The sequence below is a fragment of the Choloepus didactylus genome, chromosome 6, assembly GCF_015220235.1.
Source record: "Choloepus didactylus isolate mChoDid1 chromosome 6, mChoDid1.pri, whole genome shotgun sequence".
NCBI lineage: Eukaryota > Metazoa > Chordata > Mammalia > Pilosa > Megalonychidae > Choloepus > Choloepus didactylus.
In genome coordinates this window covers 125,085,837-125,108,175 of record NC_051312.1, presented here as the reverse complement: position 1 = coordinate 125,108,175, position 22,339 = coordinate 125,085,837, and the positions used below count along the sequence as shown (strand labels likewise).

Here is a 22,339-nt window from a genome sequence, read left to right as displayed (position 1 = left end):
CTACCACCCACCTTCCATTCGGATCCAGACCCCACAGCCTGGGGCAAAACAGCCACTGGCCACACCTCCTTACACCAGTCTGGAGTTACAGACTGAAGGCGCCACCTGCTGGGCAGAAAAGCACAATGACCCAAGGCCTCACAGGGTGTACCAATTTTCTAAGACACACCCTCAGGGAAACTGGATACTGAATAGTTCTTCCTTCTGGGACCAGAGCCCGTTTTGGTCTGGGAAAACCTGATTGGGGTAACCATGGAAAACATGCCTAGACAACAGAAAACTACAACCTACAAAAAGAAATGAAGTTATGGCCCAGTCAAAGGAACAAACTTACACTTCAGCTGAGATACAGGAACTTAAACAACTGATACTAAGTCAATTCAAAAAGTTTAGGAAGGTTATGGCAAAAGACATGAACCATATAATGAAACACTGGGCATACATAAGGTAGAACTTGAAAGTTCAAAAAACCAACTGGCAGAATCTATGGAAATAAAAGGCACAAAACAAGAGATGAAAGACACAATGGAAACATACAACAGCAGATCTAAGAGGCAGAAGAAAATACTCAGGAACTGGAGAACAAGGCACCTGAAAGCCTACACACAAAAGAACAGGTAGAGAAAAGAATGGAAAAATATGAGCAATGTCTCTGGGAACTTAAGGACAAAATGAAATGCAGAGATGTACAAGTCATTGGTGTCCCCGAAGGAGAAGAGACGAGAAAAGGGGCAGAAGCAATAATAGAGGAAATAATCAAAGAAAACTTCCCATCTCTTATGAAAGACATAAAATTACAGATTCAAGAAGTGCAGCGCACCCCAAACAGAATAAATCTGAATAGGCCCATGCCAAGACACTTAATAATCAGATTATCAAATGTCAAAGAGAAAGAGAGAATCCTGAAAGCAGCAAGAGAAAAGCAATCCATCACATACAACGAAAGCCTGATAAGAATATGTGCGGATTTCTCAATAGAAACAATGGAGGCAAGAAGGAAGTGGGGTGATACATTTAACATACTGAAAGAGAAAAACCACCAACCAAGAATCTGATATCTGGCAAAACTGTTCTTCAAATATGAGGGAGAGTTTAAAATATCCTCAGACAAACAGACAATGACAGAGTTTGTCAACAAGATACCTGCTCTACAGGAAACACTAAAGGAAGCTCTGCAGACAGAAAGGAAAAGACAAGAGAGGTTTGGAACACAATTTGGGGAGATAGTAGCACAACAATGTACATACACTGAACAAAGACGACTGTGAGTATGGTTGAAAGAGGAAGGTTGGGACCATGTGGGACACCAGAACATAAGACAAAGGATAAAGACTGGGACTGTGTAACTCAGGGAAACCTAGGGTGCGCATCAATTGCAAGAAAAGGTACAAATATGTTTTTACATGAGGTAGAACAAATGAATGTCAACATTGCAAGGTGTTTAAAATAGGGTGGGATTGGAGGGAAAATACAATCAATGCAACCTAGAAACTATAATTAACAGAAACATGGTATTATGCTCCCTTTAATATAACAAAGGCAACATACCAGAGCTAAATGCATATAGTGGGGGTGGAATAAGGGAAAGATATGGGACTCCTGGCATTGGTGATGTTGTCTGACTCTTTATTCTACTTTAGGTTAATGCTATCTTTCCTTTTGTTGCTTTCTAGCTGTCACATTTTTGTTGTTGTTTTATTTCTCTCTCTCTTTCCCTTTTCTTTTTCTTTTGTCTCTCTGCCTTCTTTGACTCTTCCTCCTCTTTGTGGAAGAAATGAGATGTCCTTATATAGATAGTGGCAATGGTGCCGAATACATAAATACGTGACTATACAGGGAACCAACAATTGTTTACTTGGAACGGAATGTATGGTGTGTGAACAAAACCGTCTTAAAAGAAAGGGGTTGGTGAAGAAATCTTGAGGGCACTATATTGAGTGAAATAAGATAGACACATAAAGGCAAATATTGCAGGATCTCACTGATATGAACTAATTATAATATGTAAACTCACAGACATGAAATATGTTACCAGGATATAGAATGAGGCTAAAGAAGGGGGAGTATTTGCTTATTATGAGCAGAATGTTCAACTAGGATGAACTTAGATGTTTGGAAACGGACAGGGGTGATGGTAGCATGTTGTGAGAATAACTAACAGTGCTGAAAGTTGTATGAAGATGTTGGAAAGGGTAAGCTCAGAGTCACGTATGTCACCGGAAGGAAAGTTGGAGGTTAAAAGATGGGAATGTATAACACAGTGACTCTTGTGGTGGACAATGTCCGTGATCAACTATACAAATATTAGAAATCTCTCTCATGAACGAGAACAAATGTATGACACTATAACTAGAAGTTAATAATAGGGAGGCATATAGGAAAAATATACATATCTATTGCAAACTATATACTACAGTTAGTAGTATTTTAACATTTTTTTCATCAACAGTAACAAATGTACTATACTAAACCTATGAATCAATAATGGAGCGGGGGTGGTTAGGGGTATGGGAGGATTTGAGTCTCCTTTTTTTGTCTTTATTTCTTTTCTGGAATAATGAAAATGTTCTAAAAATCGAAAAAAAAATTAATTGTGGTGATGGATGCACAGCTGTGTGACAGTATCATGGGCAACTGATTGTACACTTTGGATCTTTGGATAGTTGTTTGGTATGTGAACAATCTCAATCAAATACACACACACACACACACACACACACACACACACACATAAAACCTCCCAAAACAGAAAAGACCGGGACCAGATGACTTCACAGGTGAATTCAACCAATCATTTCCAAAAAAATTTAATACTAATCCTGCTCAAACTCTTCAAAAAAAATTGAAGAGGAGAGAACACTAACTCACTGTATGAAGTTAACATTACCTTGATACCAAATAGAAATAAAGACACTACAAAAAAAATGAACATTATAGACCATCCTCTCTAATTAATGTAAGTGTAAACATTCTCAACAAAATACTTGCAAATCAAATACAACAGCACAGTAAGAGAATTATGCACCATGATAAGTGGTTTTATCCCAGGTATGCAAAGGTCGCTCAACACAAGAAAATCAATTAATGTAATATACCATATTAACAAATCAAGGGGAAAAACTCATGATCATCTTGATTGATGCAGAAAAGACATTTGATGTAATCCAATATTCTTTCTTGATTAAAACACTCCAAAAGAGAGGAACAGAAGGAAACTTCTTCAACATGATAAAGGGCATATATGAAAAACCCATGGCTAACACCATACTCAATGGTGAAAGAGTGAAAGCTTTCCCTCTAAGATCAGGAACAAGCAAGGATGCCCACTGTCACCACTGTTATTCAACATTGTGCTAGAAGTTCTACTGAGAGCGTTAGGAAAGAAAAAAATAAATAATAAAGGCATCCGAATAGGAAAGGAAGAAGTAAAACTTGCACTGTTTACAAATGACATGATCCTATATTTAGAAAGTCCCAAAAATCCTACATCAAAGCTACTAGAGCTAATAAATGAGTTCAACAAAATGGTGGAATACAAGATCAACAATTAAAAAAAAAAACAAAAACAAAAAAACAGTGTTCTATACATGAGCAATGAGCAATATAACGAGGAAAATCAGGAAAAAAATTCCATTTACAATAGCAACTGAAGGAATCAAATAAATAGGAATAAATTTAACCAAGGACGTAAGGACCCATACACAGAAAACTCAAAACATTGCTAAAATAAATCAAAGAAAATCTAAATAAACGGAAGAACATTTCATGTTCATGTATTAGAAGACTAAATATCATTGAAATGTCAATTCTATCCGAACTGATTTACAGATTCAGTGCAATCCCAATCAAAATTCTAAGTGCTTACTTTATAGAACTGGAAAAGTCAATTATCACATTTATTTGGAAGAGTAAGGAGCCCCGAAGGGTCAAAAACTTCTTGAAAAAGAAGAATGAAGTTGGAACTTTAAAGCTGACTTTAAAGCATATTACAAAAAACTACAGTGGTCTGGTCAAAACAGCATGGTACTGGCATAAAGACAGACTGATCAATGGAATCACATTCAGAGTTCACAAACAGACCCTCACATCTATGGTCAACTGATTTTTGATAAGGCTCCCAAGTCCACTCAACTGGGACAGAACAGTCTCCAACAAATGATGCTGGGAGAAGTGGATATCCATATCCAAAAGAATGAAAGAGGACCTCTATCTTACATCTTATACAAAAATCAATTCAAAATGGATCACAGAATGAAATATAAGAGCCAGGACCAAAAAACTCCTAGGAGAAAATGTAGGGAAGCATCTTCAAGATCTTGAAGTAGGTGGTGGTTTCTTAGACTTTACACCCAAAGCGCAAGGAACGAAAGACAAAACAGATAAATGGGACCTCCTCAAAATTAAATATTTCCATGCTTCGAAGGACTTGGTGAAGAAGGTGGAAAGGCAGCCTACTCAATGGGAGAAAATATTTGAAAACCACATTCTTATAAAGATTTAATATCCAGAATATATAAAGAAATCCTACAACTCAATAATAAAAAGACAAATAACCAGGTTTTAAAATGGGCAAAAAAACACAAAAGCAAAAAATAAAAATAAAAATGGGCACAAGACTGGAACAGACATTTTCTAAAACAGAATACAACTGGCTAAAAAGTACATGAAAAGATGCTCAACCTCACTAGCTATTAAGGAAATGTAAATCAAAACCAGAGTGAAATAGCATTTCACACCCACTAGAATGACTACTATCCAAAAGCTACAAGTGTCAGAAGGATGTGGAAGAATAGGAACACTTACTCACTGCTGGTGGGAATGTAGAGTGGTATAGCCACTGTGGACGACAGTTTGGCAGTTCCTTAGGAAGATAAGTATAGAACTGTCATATGATCCAGCAATCCCCCTATTAGGTATATACTCAGAAGAAATGAAAGCCAGAACAAACATTTGCACACCTATGTTTATAATGGCATTATTCACAACTGCCCAAAGATGGAAGCAACCCAAGTGTCTATTAACAGATGAATGGATAAACAAAATGTGGTATATACATATATTGGAATATTATTCAGCTGTAAGAAGAAATGAAGTCCTGATGCATGGGACAACATGGATGAACCTTGCGGACACAATGTTGAGTGAAATAAGCCTGACACAAAAGGACAAATATTGTATGCGCTCACTAATATGAACTAATTAAAATAAGCAAAGTCATAGTGTTAGTATCTAGAATATAGGTTACTCGGAGATAGAATGAGGATAGAGGTAGGGAGCTAATGCTTAATTTGTATAGAATTTTTAATAAGGTTAGTTGTAAATGTTTGGAAGTGGATAGAAGTGATGGTAGCACATTATCATGAGTGTAATTAATAGCGCTGAATTGTACATGTGATTGTGGTTGAAAGGGGAAGTTTAGAGTCGTGTACGTCACTAAAAAGAAAAACAGAAAGATGAAACATGGGACTATATAACATAGTGAACCCTATTGGGAATGATGAATGTAGTCAATAGTACAAATATAAGAAGTTTCTTTCATGAACTAGAATAAATGTACGCCATTATTACAAGGTATTAGTAATAGGGTGGTATATAGGAAAAAATACACCCAATACAAACTATAGACTACAGTTAACAGTAATGATTAAATATTCTCTCATCAGTTGTAACAAAGGTACCACACCAATGCTAAGTGTCAATAACAGGGGGGTGTTCTAGTTTGCTAATGCTGCAGGAATGCAAAACACCACAAATGGATTGGTTAATACTGGAATGGCGGCCAGGTTCCATGTCTGGTTAAATCCTCACGTTGGGCTGTAGTTTCTGGGGCTTCACCTCCTTGAAGCTCAGAGTTTTCCAGGCCATCAATTTCTGGTTTCTTTGTACCCAAGAGTTCAGTTCTAAGTTTATCTCGGCCTGCTTGCATTTTACTGTTAGCTGCAAGGAGGAGCCATGCTGTATCTACAACTTGTAGTTTTGAAAACTCATCAGCCAAATATCCCAGCTCATCACTTTCAAAGTCTGTCTTCCATCTGACATCAGGATTCAATTTTGCCAAATTCTCTGCCACTTTAAAACAAGGATCACCTTTCTTCCAGTTGCCAATGACACATTCATCATTTCTGCTCAAGGCCTCATCGGAAGTATCTTTAGAGTCCATATTTCCAAGAACGGTCTCTTCAAAGCAGTTTAGGCCTTTTCAATCAAGCTCCTCACAACTCCTCCAGAATCTTCCCCTTATCCATTTAAAAAGCCGTTCCAACATGTTTGGTATCTGCAAACACAGATACCAAAATCTGTTCTAGTTTGTTAATGCTGCTGGAATGCAAAACACCAGAAATGGATTGGCTTTTATAAAGGGGGTTTATTTGGTTACACAGTTACAGTCTTAAGGCCATAAAGTATCCAAGGTAATGCATCAACAATCGGATACCTTCACTGGAGGATGGCCAATGGCATCCAGAAAACCTCTGTTATCTGGGAAGGCACATGGCTGAAATCTGCTCCAAGTTCTGGTTTCAAAATGGCTTTCTCCCAGGACGTTCCTCCCTAGGCTTCAGCTTCTCTTCAAAATGTCACTCTCAGTTGCTCTTGGAGCATTTGTCCTCTTTTAGTTTCTCTGGAGCAAGAGTCTGCTTTCAAAGGCTGTCTCTAAAATGTCTCTGTAAACTGCAGCTCTTCTCTCAGCTCCTGTGCATTCTTCAAAGGGTCCCTCTTGACTGTAGCAAGCCCACTCCTTCTGTCTGAGCTTAAATACTGCTCTAGTAAACTAATTAAGGCCCATGCTGAATGGGCGGGGCCACACCTCCATGGAAACCATCCAATCAGAGTCATCACCCACAGTTGGGTAGGTCACATCTCCACGGAAACACTCAAAGAATTACAATCTAATCAACACTAATACATCTGCCCACACAAGATTACATCAAAGATATTGTCATTTTGGGGGACATAATACATTCAAACCAGTACAGGGAGTATAAGAGGTATGGGGTTTTTTTTGTTTTTTGTTTTTTGAGCAATGAAAACGTTCTCAGATTGATTGTGGGGATGAATGGATTGTATGGTATGTGAATAAAACTGCTTTTTAAAAAAGTTCTAGTAATAAAAATAGGAATGTCAAAGATATAGGTGAAGAGTTAAAAATTATTTTTATGAAATATAGTAAGAAAAAGCATTAGTTCTAAATTAATGTATTTTTACATATACAATGTGATAGGAATTGTGTGACTCAATAAACATACATTATTTAAATTAAAAAAAACAATAGGGGGTATATGGAAACACTGTATATGCACATGACTTGTATGTAAATTTTTTTGAAAACATTATTCTAAGTGAAAGAAACCAGATACAAAGTACTACATATTGCATGATTCCATGTATATAAAATGAAAATATAAATAAGTTGATAGAGACAGAATTAGATTAGTGATTATGGAGCACTGGGGAAGGACAGAGGGACTGAGAAGGGACTACTATGGGGTATGAGGTTTTCTTTTTGGAGTAATGAAAATGTTCTAAAATTATTGTGGTGATGAATGCACAACCCTGTGATTATACTAAAAGACACTGACTGTACCCTTTGGATGGATTGTATGGATGTGACTGTATCTCAATAAAACTGCTTTAAGAAAAAAAGGCCCACCAGCCAGTGCACTAAGCTCAGGACCTAGCACAGCATCTGGCATGTCATAGGTCCTCAAAAAGCAATTTGTTGGCACTGGAGATAATCCATGGTTTTAGCAAAAGGACTTAAAAAAAAAAAAAAAAGTCATCTGAGTCCTCTAAGAATTATTTATAAAATGTCCTGACCCAACTTTCTTTTCTTTGTGGCTATTATGAGATGCCAGTAAGATCACATATGTGAAAGTCTTTGTAAAGTGTAGAGTGCTGCACAACTATGAGAGGTTATGATTCATAATGATGAGGAATAGGTGAAGTACAGATTGACAGCCAAAGGGTACCCAAAACCTAGGACACTGAGGAGTACACTGGAAGGGCAAACACCTACTACTTAATGAGTAGGCCTTCCCTGGATTGGTTTCTCTCTGTGTCCAGTCATATAACCTATGCAAGGGTCAATCTCAGTCCCCAACCTCTACAACTCCTTCTTCAAATTCAATAACAGACCATCTTAATAGCTATAGGTATTAGGCTGCTTCCTCCTCCTATCTGGTTTGGGTTGTTTTCCAAGAACATTCAAGCTCTTCTAAGGACACTGCACTCTCATCTTCCCTGAAGTCTTGCAAGAGAGACTGAACTGTGCAGCTGGGTAAGATACAGAAAGAGGACCAGGCCACAAGTCAGTAAGTGTTGGTTAAAGACTCAATCAGCTATAAACAAGCCATGGACCACTAGACTAATCAGCTGCCCTCTCAGAACCTTAGTTTCCAAATCTGTCAAACAAACTAAAAATACCTATTCTGTTTGCCTCCCAGGAACAGCGAAATCAAAGTGAGATAATGGAGGGAAAGGTGATTTGAATACTGAAACTCTAGCACAAATATAAAATATCTTTGGGGCAGCATGTAGTCGTGGTTAAGAGGGTGGGCTTTAGAGTCATACTGTGTCCTAACTCTGTCATCTCAAGCCGTATGACCCTGAGCAAGTTGCTGAGCCTTTCAAACCTTGAGTCACTCACTATCTTCAAAACAGGGCCCCTAACGATTACCTTATAGCCTGTTATAGGGATTAAACTAAATATAAATTCCTGTCACTCACTAACCAAGCACTTAAATGTCAGTAGTATTTGCTGATATTATTTTTTTAATTCTACTACTACTATCAATCCCTTTCCCTAATCAGAGAGCCAGAATGAAACCCTAAGGAGTTCTCTGCATGCAACACCTCCCAACCTTTCCTGAATGTTCATTCTAAAAAGTCACACAGCCTCTGGAGGCACTGCTGAGAAGCACAAAGAGATGTGAGGATGTATCCAAAGTTTTACAGTTGATAAAAGCCCCTTCCTGACCAACAATGCCCATCAGATCATTTGCTGAGTAAGGCTTGAAGGCAAATCCCTACACTCTGATGCAGAATGCAGTCTGCCAAAGCCCAAAATTGTTCCAGCTAGGCTCCCTGCCACGGAAAATCCACACTGGTGCTGAGGCAGCCTGCTGCGCTGATGGGGCTCATCCAAACCAAGCTTCACCTCTGCTGGTTCAATAATCCCAAAGACAGCCCGGCACCTCCCTTTTGAAAACTGTCACAGCTTCCACACAGGAAGCCACCCTTCCACCCCACCCAGACCTCCTGCCCTCCAAGGCACTCCCTTCCAACCTGAAAGGCCAAAGATGAGCATCCTCTGCCCACTGCTGTTCCACTCTTGGAACACAGGGGCCCCTTCATATCATCTTTTTATTTCCAGGCCTTGCACAGGCTCTGGCTCACCAAAATCTCTCAGTGTTTATTTACCTGAACTGCTGAATAACCAACTCCTAAAATGCCTAAGTAGTTTACCGCATGCTTCAACAAAAGGCAAGTCCTTCAACTCCAACATTATCAGATATGCATTACTCTATCACTAGCCACTCTTCCTTCACCCTGCCAGCAACTCCATTTGGAGAAACAGATACATAAACCAAGAAAGTGGGCAAAGAAGGCCTCAGGGAAATCATCCTTTCAACCACATTCTTGCCAGTATTACTTATTACTTATGCCAGTTTGGTGTTACTTATTACTTATGCACCCAGCTGGCAAAATTATACTGGAACAATCCACCCTCCACCTTCTCCATGCTTACTTCTGAGCTCAGTGGGGCTATTAAAAACCAGGCTACTACCAACATGGTCTCTAGTACCATCTGGATCCCAACAAAACCCAGCCAGCCTTGTATATTTCCCTAGTGAGAATCCTCTTCAGAATAGCTATTCCAACCCTTCTCCACTCTCCTGAAATCCTGAGCACATTACCTGTTATATCTCCAAGAAAATAGAAGCCACCAATGAGAATTCTCAATGTCCTATGAACTCACTAACTGTCCTACCCTTCCTTTCCTCCTTCCCTCCAATTTCAGCAAATAAGGAATCCCTCCTCCCATTTAAGGATAATCACTGCACTGAGTTCTGGGTCTCTTCCTCAGTAACTCTTCACCTCTAATTATTTGTGCTTCCCTTGAAGATTCAGCCTCTTCTTTTCTAATGGAGTCTTCCCAGTGGCATTTAAACCTCCTTAAGTCTCTTCCATCATTTAAAAAATAACAACAAAGACAAACCAAGAGAAATTCTCATGCAACTCTCAGTTCCAATTACTAGATAAGCAGGCATTAAAACAATTACAACTGTTGACAGGTTATGTTATGAATGGAATAAAAGGGGAGGTGCTGAGATAACATAGATAGAATGTGCTCATCATGGAGACTTCCAATAGCATGGTTCCTTTGACCGTTATTCTTCACTGTATATGAACTGCTAATAAACTGACACAGACTGTAGACCTCTGCATATTTGGTAGCCTGAGCCAGCAACTTAAATCTGATCACTTTTGGTCCTACCAAGTGTGAGTCGCTGACCATCCCAAGTGGAAGATTAAATTCTGGAACCAGTAATATAATCTGGATTTAGCAGATGTTCTCTTAACCAAGCTCTATTTACTGACTTGACAAAACCAACATGCTCCAGTCTGTCTGTAAAACATACAGACTGATGCCCACTACACAGAACATTTTGGTTAAGCTAGTAGCACACACACTTTTGATCCCAGTTGAACTATACCAGAACCAGGTATCTGTTCCCAAACCTATTTATGCCAGTTGTACCTCTAGAATCATGTAATTCAATTAATTATTATTGTAAACTGATTAGATAGGAATATGAAAAGGAAGAGATTTCGTTTCTAAAACTTCGTTTCTAAAACTAAGTCGAATGTTTATGAAGGGCTTCATAAAGATGAGCCATTAAAAATTTCTGGTGAATTTGGTGTGGGTGAGAAATTTTTTAAATTGGCTGGCACTAGTCATGTCCAGTTTACAATGTACTCATCCCTCCTGCAGGCTCAGTTATCTACTTATCTACCAGAGAAGAATCGACTGCCTCAGCATTCAACGGAAATAGCTGCCAAATGATTTATGGGTTTTTTTGTTACTGACTTTCTGTTTACATTTTATCAATCTATGGCATTCTATGTTTATTTTTAATAGTAACATAAAATTGAAATTATAAAATTAGAACCACAGGATTCTCCTTGTGTTCCTTCTGCCCTCATACTGGTACATAAGCTAATTCAGTTGTTGTACAGCATTGCATATTAAGTGAAGAAGTCAAACTACAAACCAGTATGTGGCACATGGTCCCAATTATGATTTTAAAATAAATAAAAGTATCATCAAAATTTACCAAAAAAAAAAAAAGCATTTGCCATTCAGATTGCCTCCAAGTGTTAAGTTCTCATTCCATCTTTGAGAAACTGAAACTGGAAGTTGCAGATGATGCACTGAACTCCAGAACAAAATCCCCATAGTCAAAAGACTTTAGCTGTATATCAAAGTATCAGCAAATAAAATGTACCTTTCCACATTTTAAGTTAAAGTGAAATTTTAGAAAAACTATAATCATGTTTTATGGTTCCTCATTTAATCAACTTTCTCAATTAACCAATCAACTCCTGGTCCTGATCATGTAGAATTTTTAGTGTAGTATGGTTTGATCCTGCCCAAATGCAGCAGGCCTTCCTCAAATACAACCATCTTCTCTGAATCCCTATAGGCAGGTCAAGAGGACTCTTGCATTTAGATCCAGGTCCTCTGTTATGCTTGACATGAAGTACATGTTCAATTGCTGAAGAATGAATTAATGAATAATAATGCATAAAGACCTGGTGGTTCTTCCAAAAGCCATCTCAACCAGGTGCCTATCACTAGCCTAAACTGGTTCACGTAAATGTTAGTGTTTTCTTTGTAAAAACTCACTAGAGAAAAAAACTACAACTCATCCTTGCTTAGAGTCAGGTCATAACCTGTCTCTTACCTAATCTAAATCATCTATTCTAAAATGGAAGTTGATTTCTCATCTGCTCTAAAAGAAATAGATACCCCAGATCCTACTAATTTATTCATTCAACAAACACTGATTAGGTGCTGACAACATTCCGGGCACTGTGCTAGGTGTTGGGAATATGATGGTGAACAAAATAGGCACAATCCCATCTTTCAAAACTCCCTAGTCACAAAGGCATAGAGAATACAATGAAGATTGTTTTAGGTTCTAAGACAACAAATCTATAGGCAGGGCCAGGACTAGAGTGAGGCAAGTAAGGCATTTAGGGTACAAAATTTAAGAAGGCATCAATCACTCCCAGCTTCTTGGACATGACTCTAAGAGAGATGCCATCTTTAGTTTTGTTCCCTACATGCCTCGCTTGCCTCATCTTAGTCCCCACTTTGTCATTAGGTTCTCCATTCCTCCTCCTAACTGTATTTGGTATTTCTGTTGCCAAGCTTCCAGAATTTTGTTTCTTCAATCCATTCACAGCCCACTATACATCTCCAGGACTTTTTTTTTTTTTTTTGGCCATATATGTGCCTGGAATTTTGACATATTTTGCACCTGAAAATAGATCATAAAAGTTTGTTTAACCATAAATTTATCAGCCTTACTATTCTTCAGTGAGGAATAAAATCACTGTGTATTTTATCTTTTCAACTAATGAATTAGCAAGCACATCCAAAAGTAACAAAAAATTGTCTTACCCTGAGGTGTAGACAGGTTTCAGAAAATACAGATGCCAATACTTGTGCAAGGTTAGAGGTGCTAGGAAAAATCCCTTGCTGAAAAAAATCTACTGGGAAACAGGATAAAGTAGTAGTAAAGAGTGTGGTAGTGAAGACCCCACTTCACTTTCAAGTTCTGACATTAGCTAATTGGATTAAAAAATGAATAAAAAATAATCCCTGTCTTCAAGAGGCAGACATTTAACAGGGAAGATATAAGATAGATGATTACAACAGAATGAGACAGGCTCAGTGAGACATTCATAGAGTATTAGGGAGCCCAGAGGATAGGGGCTTGAAGAGAGGAGAGAGAGAGAGGTTCAAGGAGGAGCACCCAAACTGAATTTTAAAGTGAGAAGTTAACCATGGGTAGAAGAGGGGAAAGAGCAATCTCAGCAGAGTGAACCTCAGAACTGTGTTAATTTTTTTCCAGATTGGAAGACTAAAAGGTTGCCTCAGTTAATGGGAATTTATTTTTTTATTTTAATTTAATTTAATTTAATATAAATATTCAAAGGGAAATAAGACTCAGGAAATCACTTCTGTGGCAGGACAAACCTCATTTAGAACATTCGGAAATCAACACATCTTAGGACTCTGTTATCTTGTGCTTGGTTCCCTTAGTAAAGGATTCATTGCCCTTTGTGCTAGTGATCGGTCATGCTGGTGATTTAGCATCTCTTTCTCCCTTTCTCCCCTTCTTCTGCTCTTTCCATGTCTCCAGTCACTATCTTTTTACCTCATTCCCTATAGTTTCTGTTTATTCTTGGTGTGTACTGCCACTGAGATTCTGCCTACCATCTTCTCTTGGTATGTTTGGCTCCCTCCTATCCCACTGTCTGCTTACTCTCTGTGCATTGCATTCAAACTCACCAAGAGAGAGGATCTGTTCCTCAGACCTATTCAGGTTAGAACATTCCTGCTGGGCAGCATTCTCAGGCCAGGCCACATTGTATGCTGCTTGTCAATGGTGTCTGTGTGTCCAATGCTCATTTCTGATCAGATTATCTGGACACAAAGCAATGAGGTCACATAGCTGAGAACATACTCACCTACACACAAATGGCTTTATTCAAAATCATCTTTTCCAGTGCCCCAAGCAAAGGCACTGAGGGAGAAAAGAAGGCATCTCCTCAGAACAACAAGCTGTTTGGCTATGTAAAGTGGGAACAGAGAGTGTCTAGGGATGAGACTGGTCCAGGTCATAGAGAGCTTATGCTCAAGATTTAGGACGTACAAGGGACAATTCTCAGTCTACAAACACAGACTTGCAAAACTATCCCATTTCAGCATTTACTTCAATTTAAATCCCATGCTGAGCACTTCCCCACAAAGGGTGGCAGAAAATTCAATCTCAGTTGATTGGGGCTTGCCCCTTGGGATCATGCAAAGACCCAAGAGTCTTCCTCAGGACTAATTGCATAGTTCTGGGCATTAGTCCACACTGGAAACATTAATATAGCCACTGTTCTATCCATACAGCCATTGAGGTTTGCCACTGACACCACAGCTTCTGTGCCAGTAAGGGCATAGGAACTTTTCCCAAGGCTGGAGCTATTAGTGCTCATGGTCAAGACACCCCAAAGGCATTAAATAGTCATTTCCCTCTGAAGTAGGAGGGGACCCATGGGTGAAGATAGAGGAGCAAAAGGTAAACCTCCTCTTTCTTTATGCTGATTCCTCATAATGGAAGGATTGACAGAGACAGAAAACAGCCCAGCTCTCAAGTCCATACTTGCTACTCTCTCTGTACGCAGGCAGGCTTGTTAACCTGGATGTTTTCCTCCCAGAATGCCAGCTCAGACCACCCTAACTCCTCTCCCCGTCAGCTACATGTGCTTACAGAATGGAACTGAGGTTTTTACAGGAACTATCTGTCCTGTCAGAAAATTCATTTATGAAACAGCCTGGCTAAACACAAGGAATCACAGGATAACACATCTAAAAATGGGGGGCGAGAGCTGGGTATTCAGTAGGAAATGTAAGTGATGGCAGGGTAAAGAATACCACTTTTCCAAGGAAGGCTGTGTGGTATGGAGGAGATGAGAATCCATCACTGACAGAGATGATATGGGGGGAAGCAGAGACTGACTGGCTGGGGAAGGCATAAGGAGATCAACAAGGCAGGAGTGTGTCTTTCAGGACTGATTTGCCAGAAAAGAAGACAGCAGTATTTCAACTGGTACTATAAAGCAAACAGAAAATCAGATCTCTGGCTGAAAGATCTGCAGAGGAAAAACTGCGTATTCCCAATCTATTTTCCCCTTAAGGGAAAGAGACTCAGGCAAAGCCATGGAGAAGTTATGCAAAACAAGAGAACAATGAGTTGCCAACACCGTAGCCCTCCCGCCTTCCACACTCAGGAAGCCCATGGAGTTTCAGGAAGGCGATCAGAAAATCTGGGGTCAGGTCACCATTCTACACTTCATTAGCTATGAGATCTCCAGCAAAGTCCTTAAATTTGTCAAGCCTCAGTGTCTTCCTCTATAAAATGGGGATAATAATAGCTGCTTCCCCAGGTTACTGTAGTTACTATAGTCATCTGATAATTCTAAAAACTGAGGCCAAGGTTAGTGTCACCAAGCTCATTAGCATATTAGCATGTGATACTCTCTATGTACACACATTCATGCCTGACATGGTCCCAAAACTGTCACCATGGCCCCCATTCCAACCTACTGTTAGTATCTCACATTGCCAACACTTAACAGGTTATGCGCCACTTCACATGCTTCATCATGCAGCTTCCCCAGGTCACACAGTTCCTTGGCTAGTGCTGGTGAAAGAGGGAGACCTTAGTCAGCCCCAGGTCTTCTAACTATAGGTTCTGCCATTTCTACCATGTAGTATTGGTAGATGGCTCAGAGATGGGTTCTATCCACGCCAAAATCGGTGCCTACCACCATGCTTCCTCCCTAGTGTTTCCCCCAGGCGGGATGTGCTGACCTTTCTTTTGCTAATATGACTCCCTATTCTACCTCCCAATCCTTACAACTGACAATTGCCACAGAGACCACACACCCTCATCTGTCCTCTCTTCCTATACTTACAAATGTATCCACAGGGACCAGGTTCTACTGCACCTGTATCAACCCATGGGTTTCTGCCCTCTGCCCTTCAGAACCATCATTCTGTCATAAATTCCCCTACTTATACAATAAAACATAAATCTAACAATAGTAACATCATTACTGAGCAGTTATTATGTACTACGTACCTTCACACATTTTCTCATTGTCTTAGTTTGCCAAGGCTACTATGACAAATAACACACTATGGACTGGCTGAAACGACAGGACTTTCTTGTCTTTCCATTTTAGAGGCTAGAAGTCCAAATCAAGGTCTTGACAGACCATGCTTTTTCCCAGAGTCTATGGCATTCTGATATTGGCATCTTACAATCCTTGGGGTTTCTTTGCTTGCATCTCTTACTCTTCACATGGCTTCTCCTCTGGCTTATAATTTTTCAGGTCATCATCTGTTCTTTTGTCTAGATTTCCTCTCCTTATAAGGACTTCAGCCATATGGATTAAAACCCACCCTCATCTAAATAAGGATCTTTGAATATCTTATTTACAAATGGGTACATACCTTAACTAATAAGAACTTCTTCAACGGTCCTATTTACAAATTGGATCACACCTACAGGACAAGGGTACAGGACTTGAACATGTCTTTTGTGAGGGGCAAGATTCAATCCCCAATATTCACAGAATCACTATAGGTTTTTGACAAAAGCATGGGTAAAACCCAGTATTCTCATTTTTCAAGTGAGAAAACTGAGGTTCAGGAAGTGAGAATTCTAAGTCAGTATTTCAAGTAGTCAGGATTCAAATCAGGTCAGTCTGACTCCAGTCAACAGAAAATCTGCTCAATAAAAGCTTCCACAGATACTGTGTATCTCTGAAGCACAATAAGAAGCCCTGGAGAGGCAAGTTCAGGGTTGACATAACAACTCAACAATATCATCAAGGACCCAGTCTCTTTCTATCTTTCTGCCTCATCATATTTAGCATGTTCCCTTTTGCTTTAATACTTCCCACCTCAGGGTTGCAAAAAAATGGCTACTGCATCACCAGACCTCTTGTCTATCTTCCAGCAAAACAAATGCTCAAAAGTGAAGGGGTAAAGTGCTCATCTATATAAGCTTTGCCTTTTTGTTTGGCAATAGTACCCTCCACAGGGATTTCTGCCAAAAACTCATTGTTTGGTACATATCCCATAGCCACCCCTAACTACAAGAAAGGTGGGGAGATGAATGGTTCAATAAGAGAGAAAAGCAAGGGATAGGGGGCTGTGAATAGTTTGGGGCAGCAAATCCATAAATATTGCCACAGTATTGAAAGACATATTAGAGTTTCTCAGGTAAAGAGTCATGGAGTAGAGAAGGAAGAGCAATCCAAACATATATATATGAGATAAGAGATAAGAGAGTATCTGATTTGTTTGGGAAATAGTCAGGCAGTTTAGGATGGAAGAGGTAAGCAGGGCCAGGACCTACAGCACCTCAGTGCCATGTTAGAGTTTGGACTTTGTCCTGAAGATCATTGTAATAGTGACAATTGAAGATGGGGAAAGGATTTTAGGGGTGCAAAACTGAAAGAAGAGAGACTTTCAAAGTGGCTGTTTCAAAGATGATCATAAAGAATGATGGCACAGTGACAGAAAGATGTCAGCAGAATCCAGAGGTGTTTATAGGACACACCTTCTCTAAGAGGACTTTCCTTACCATCTTATCCAAAATAGCAGCCTTAGCTAGACTGTCATTAGCAATTCTTCCCTTCTATGCTCCCACCTGTATCAAAGAGCTGAAGCCTGGAAACTACACTTTCCAGAATCCCTTGCCATCAAAGTTCCAAGATTATATCCTAACTCAGTCTCTTACTTCCTGATTGTTGGTTACTGCAACATTCTCCTGAATGGTCTTGTGGTTTCAAATCTACTGATTCAAACTTCATACCACTTAATGGGTAAACATCACTTCATAATGAGCACGTCAATGGTAAATAGTGCTCACCAACTCAAGAAGCAAAAAGTGAAACCGTTCTGAACTGCACAACAGTGTGACAAGCTACTTGTAAAGCAAACAACTGCCATCCTTATTATCGGTACCACTTATTTATTATTCTATTGCCTCTCATTAGTTGCTATATTTCTATTTGTATATGACTCATTTTCTCTATTCAATTGTAATTTCCATGAAGGAGATGCTGCAGGTGGAGGAGTTCTGCATCTTTTACTATTAAGTCATGCCATGCCCAAGTTCCTTAGCAGGCTAAGGGGATTAAAAAAAAAAAAAAAAATCAAGCTAAGAATCAAGAAAAATATTTGCAACATATATGACAGATACAGGTGTTATATATTATGCTTATGAGTTCTTATAAAGCCAAAAGAAAATAAATGAACAGCCCAATGGAAAATGGTCAATGAAATGAATGAGCATTTTGCAAAACAAAAGTGGCTATTTTATATATATATATTTTTTTAAACTAACCTTACTAGTAATCAAATAAATGCAAATTAAATTAAGATTCTTTTTTACATTTGAACTGGTCAATGATGAAACAAATAACTAATAACTAATATTTATGGAGTATTTGCTATGAGCCAAATTTCTTCTAAGTACTCTACATGAATTAATTCTTTTAATCTTCATGACAAGTCTACAAGAAAGGTACTATTATCATCCCTGCATTTTACAGACAAAGGAATAAGCCACCGAAAGATTAAGTGACTTACCGCAGCCACACAGATGATGTGGAGACAGAATTTTAATTCAGGTACTCTGACTACAAACACCTGCTCTTGACTATTTCCCTCTTTCGCCTCCTCTTGAAGACTAAACGTTTGTTGAGAGTTTCCTTTGTGCTAAGCATAATGCTGAGTCTTGAACATAGATTATCTTATTTGACCCTCAAAATAGCCCTAGAAGGGTGTGTTTGACATAAAAGCCTGTACCCAGTGTTAGCAAAAGTTTGGGAAAACAGGTACTTTCATATACTATTGGTGGGAAAGGCAAATGGTATAACCATTCTGGAATGTAATCTGACAAATATCATTGGCTTTTGTAGCTTACCATTGACTAATATAGTTCTTCAAATATACGATTTCCTTTAGAAATCACTATGCACAAAGATTCTTCTATAAAGATGCTTATTGAATACTGTTTATAATTGGGACTGGGAAAATACCTTACGGTATATAGCCTTATAAAAGAAGTGCAATACAACCATTAAAATGATGCTTCTGTACTATATTTCTATGACATGGAAAAATATTAACGATATGTTGCAAAGAGAGAGAAGGTGGATTACCAAAGAGCAAGTACCATAATGCCTCATTTTTATTCAGAAAACAAATATTTTTAAATCGAGTCAACTAACTAGATTGTCAAATAGCTAGACAGCTATATAGAGCTATCTATACAGATAGCTGTAGCTAGAAAAAAAATTTTTAATAAAAGAAAATGTTAAAAGTGGTTGCCTCCTGATAGGTTTCAGGTGATTTTTTTTCTTTGTATTTTTCTGTATATTTCCAATTTTCTATTTTTTTCATTTGTAATAGGAAAATAAAGACCAACATACCAATTTCTGTATGTGGTTCTACAGAATAAACTGAAGAAGGTTTCTCAGCCTTTTATAAAAGTAATATTTCTACCTAAAGTTCACAGACAAGGGCAGTGATTTTAGGGCTAGCGCAAAAGCCGAGAATAACAGTTAATATCTCCCATAGGTCCGTCACAAAAAAAAAATAAGTTCTTCCTCAGAAACCCAGCAAGAAAATTTTCTAGACTCTTCTAGACAATTCTCTCCTGCCCTGAAATACTAGATTTTCATCTGACGGCGTTCCTCAGAAACCTCACCCACCACCCCAGCCCTAATGGACCTTCTCTGGTGAACCAGACACCTTAGTGAGAACTCTTCATTTGAAGTTTCAGAAACTTCAAATGGAGGTATGTCAAAAGGAGGAGTTTAGTAAAAAGACAAAAGAGAGGTCTCTCACAGGACTCAAGTACAGGACCAAAAATGGCCGCAGGCAGCTTCTGCTTCAACACCATCCTCGTCGTTCCGGGTCTCCTTCGACGGGCGCTCTCTGTCCCTCTACGCCGCGGTAGAAGATGGCGCCCACAGTCCCGAGTTCACAGCCTCAGCGTCAAGCTCACTGACGAACTGGAGCGCATCCAGCCTCCCAGAGCCGGGGCCCGCGCGTGGGTCCCAAAGCCCACTTTGTGGAACCACCCGTGGCCCCGTGAGTGGAAAGCGCGGTTCCGGAAACCAGAGAGTTGCCGCGAGCAAAGCACACCCGCCCAAGAGGTCTCTGCCCGTCCACTCCCGCCTCTCTCTCGGCTGCGCCCCCATTTCTCTCGCGGACGGGACCCCACACGTCAGCATCCAGCAGCTCTCTAATGACAAGTCAGTGAATCCTGTCAGCTCCAGTCAACCGTAAGGGCAGAGACCAACCTTAGCTTACGCTTCTTTTGAGTCTTCCTCAACACCACACATTGAAATACTTACTGCTTGATTGTAAAGGGTCTGCCTATGACACAGGCCGCTCTTAGAGGCTTCAGATTCAGAACCAGGAATGAGGGGTGGGTTTTGAACTCTCTAAGGCTCATGGAGCTTTTAAGAAACATCTTCGCAGAGAGTGGTCACGGCTTCCTGCTTCAGCCGTGCTTGGACCAAACCGGCGCTGACCCCCGTCCTCCGGCCTCTGAGCACCAGGCCTCCGCCCCCGCCTCACGGCGCCCGCGCGCCCGCCAAGCTTGCGCCCCGGGCCGTAGCCGCCGCCGCTCCCTTCAGCGCCCGCCCTGACCACCAGTTCCAGTCACAGGGGCGCCAGAACTACAACCAGGACTCGGAGGCCGCCACCAAGCACGGGATCAAGGTCTACCTCTCCATGTCTTACTATTTTGACAGCAATGACGTGGCTGTGAAGAACTTTAATACATTCTTCACCATGAAGCTGCAGAACCGACAAGGTGGTGGGATGTGCCTTCAGGATATCAAGGAACTAGAACTTGAAGACTGGGAGAATGGGCTGAATGCGATCGAGTGTGTGTTACATTAGGGGGAAAGCGTGAATCGGTCACCACTGCAACCGCACAAACTGGCTGTTGACAAAAACTACCCCCACTTGTGAGACTTTATTGAGCCTCATTATCTGAATGAACAGGTGAGGTCCGTCAGAGAAATTGGCGACTACACAACTCTGGGAAACACTGATGACAAGTGCTAAGCCTTAGGCTTACTTCCCCATAGCCACGGGAGGAAGGGTGATGACTTCATGGTCACCAAAGCAGTGAATGCATGTTGGGATTACCTTTGCTTTTCTATTTTATCGACATCCACCAAGTTCTTTCATTTGTACCATTCCTTCAAATAAAATAATTTGCTAACCCCCACCCCATGCAATATTTAAACAAAACTCAAATTACTCTGTGTGTGTGTACATGTGTGTGTACCCAAGTGACGCATGCATTTTCCCTTCATGGACCAAAGTGTAGGGATGAGAAACTAGAAATTACCTCCATTTTAGTAGTGCACAATATCCATGCTGGAAGCCTATTAAAAAGATATTTTAGATCTTGAATTAAGTAACAATTGTTTGCATAAGAATGCAAACAATAGAATTTAGATCCCATCTCCTCAGGCCTACCTGATACCAATATGAGACTCATTAAGGGAATGCCATTTGGGATTTGTTTTAATTGGATTTTCTAATCTTCCACATATTATAATGAAATGGGGGTGGGTGGGATCTTCAGTGTTTAGGATACAGCCTCTATCAAGATGAGAGAGGCTTTCTTCTTTTTTGGTTGCCCTGCTTTGGGGAATAAGGGTGAAGAGGGGCTTGCTCCTTTGGAAGTGCTGATAGCCAAAGAGTGAATTCAGATCACCTGTGGGAATTTCCCAGCCTTCAGGAAGGACCTCTGTGAGTCTTTCTTTTCAGTCTCTACGGAGCCATGTGTTATGAAAGAAAGGCCCAAAGGCCTTCAGCAAAATGTTTCTCTTAGAGAGCTTAGTGCAATTTAATATTTTTACCCGATGATGATTTAACAAGGCTCCACAAATCGAATAGCAGCCAGAGGTCAGTGCACTGCAGACCAGAGGACAGCCCACAGAGGGTTTGTTGACCAATAACCACCAGTAAAGGGCATATCAACAGAGGAATCCCTGACACTCAGTCCAGGCCAAAGGGACAGGAATGCCCAGCTTATTAGCTATGCCTTCTAGGAACACAAAGGTGGACACAACACTGATTCCTCTGACCATCCCAAGGAGCAAACTGGTAATATGCCGTACTGTCTCCAAACCTCTGTGGCCCCTTTGGGGAGTCAGACTAGCATTGTTCTTATATGTGCATGCACTATACAGACCACCTAGATCCCACAGCTGCAATCCAAACATAAGGTGTAAGCCCTTAGGTAAATTTCTTTTCCTCTCTGGGCCAGTTTCCTCAGATGCAAATTGCGATGCTTATAATAGAATGTAAGTAACATGATATAGGATTAACATGAAGATTAGAGTTCATATATATAATGGGCTTAGAGCAGGACTTGGCACAAAGTAAATGCTTAATAAATATTAGCCACTATTATTATTCAGCCACCAAAAACACTCCAGTTAATTA

The 22,339-nt window shown here is 39.9% G+C and overlaps 1 protein-coding gene across 1 annotated transcript in view; it reads left to right on the top strand.

Moving 5' to 3' along the window:
* Nucleotides 1-20,776, top strand: part of LOC119537293 (transcription factor E2F4-like) — a 156,346-nt gene extending 135,570 nt beyond the window's left edge. The window contains 2 exon segments of the mRNA XM_037839795.1: nucleotides 19,745-20,151; nucleotides 20,377-20,776. Coding sequence (XP_037695723.1) covers nucleotides 19,745-20,151; nucleotides 20,377-20,776 — 807 coding nt within the window.
* Nucleotides 20,777-22,339: the final 1,563 nt, after the last annotated feature.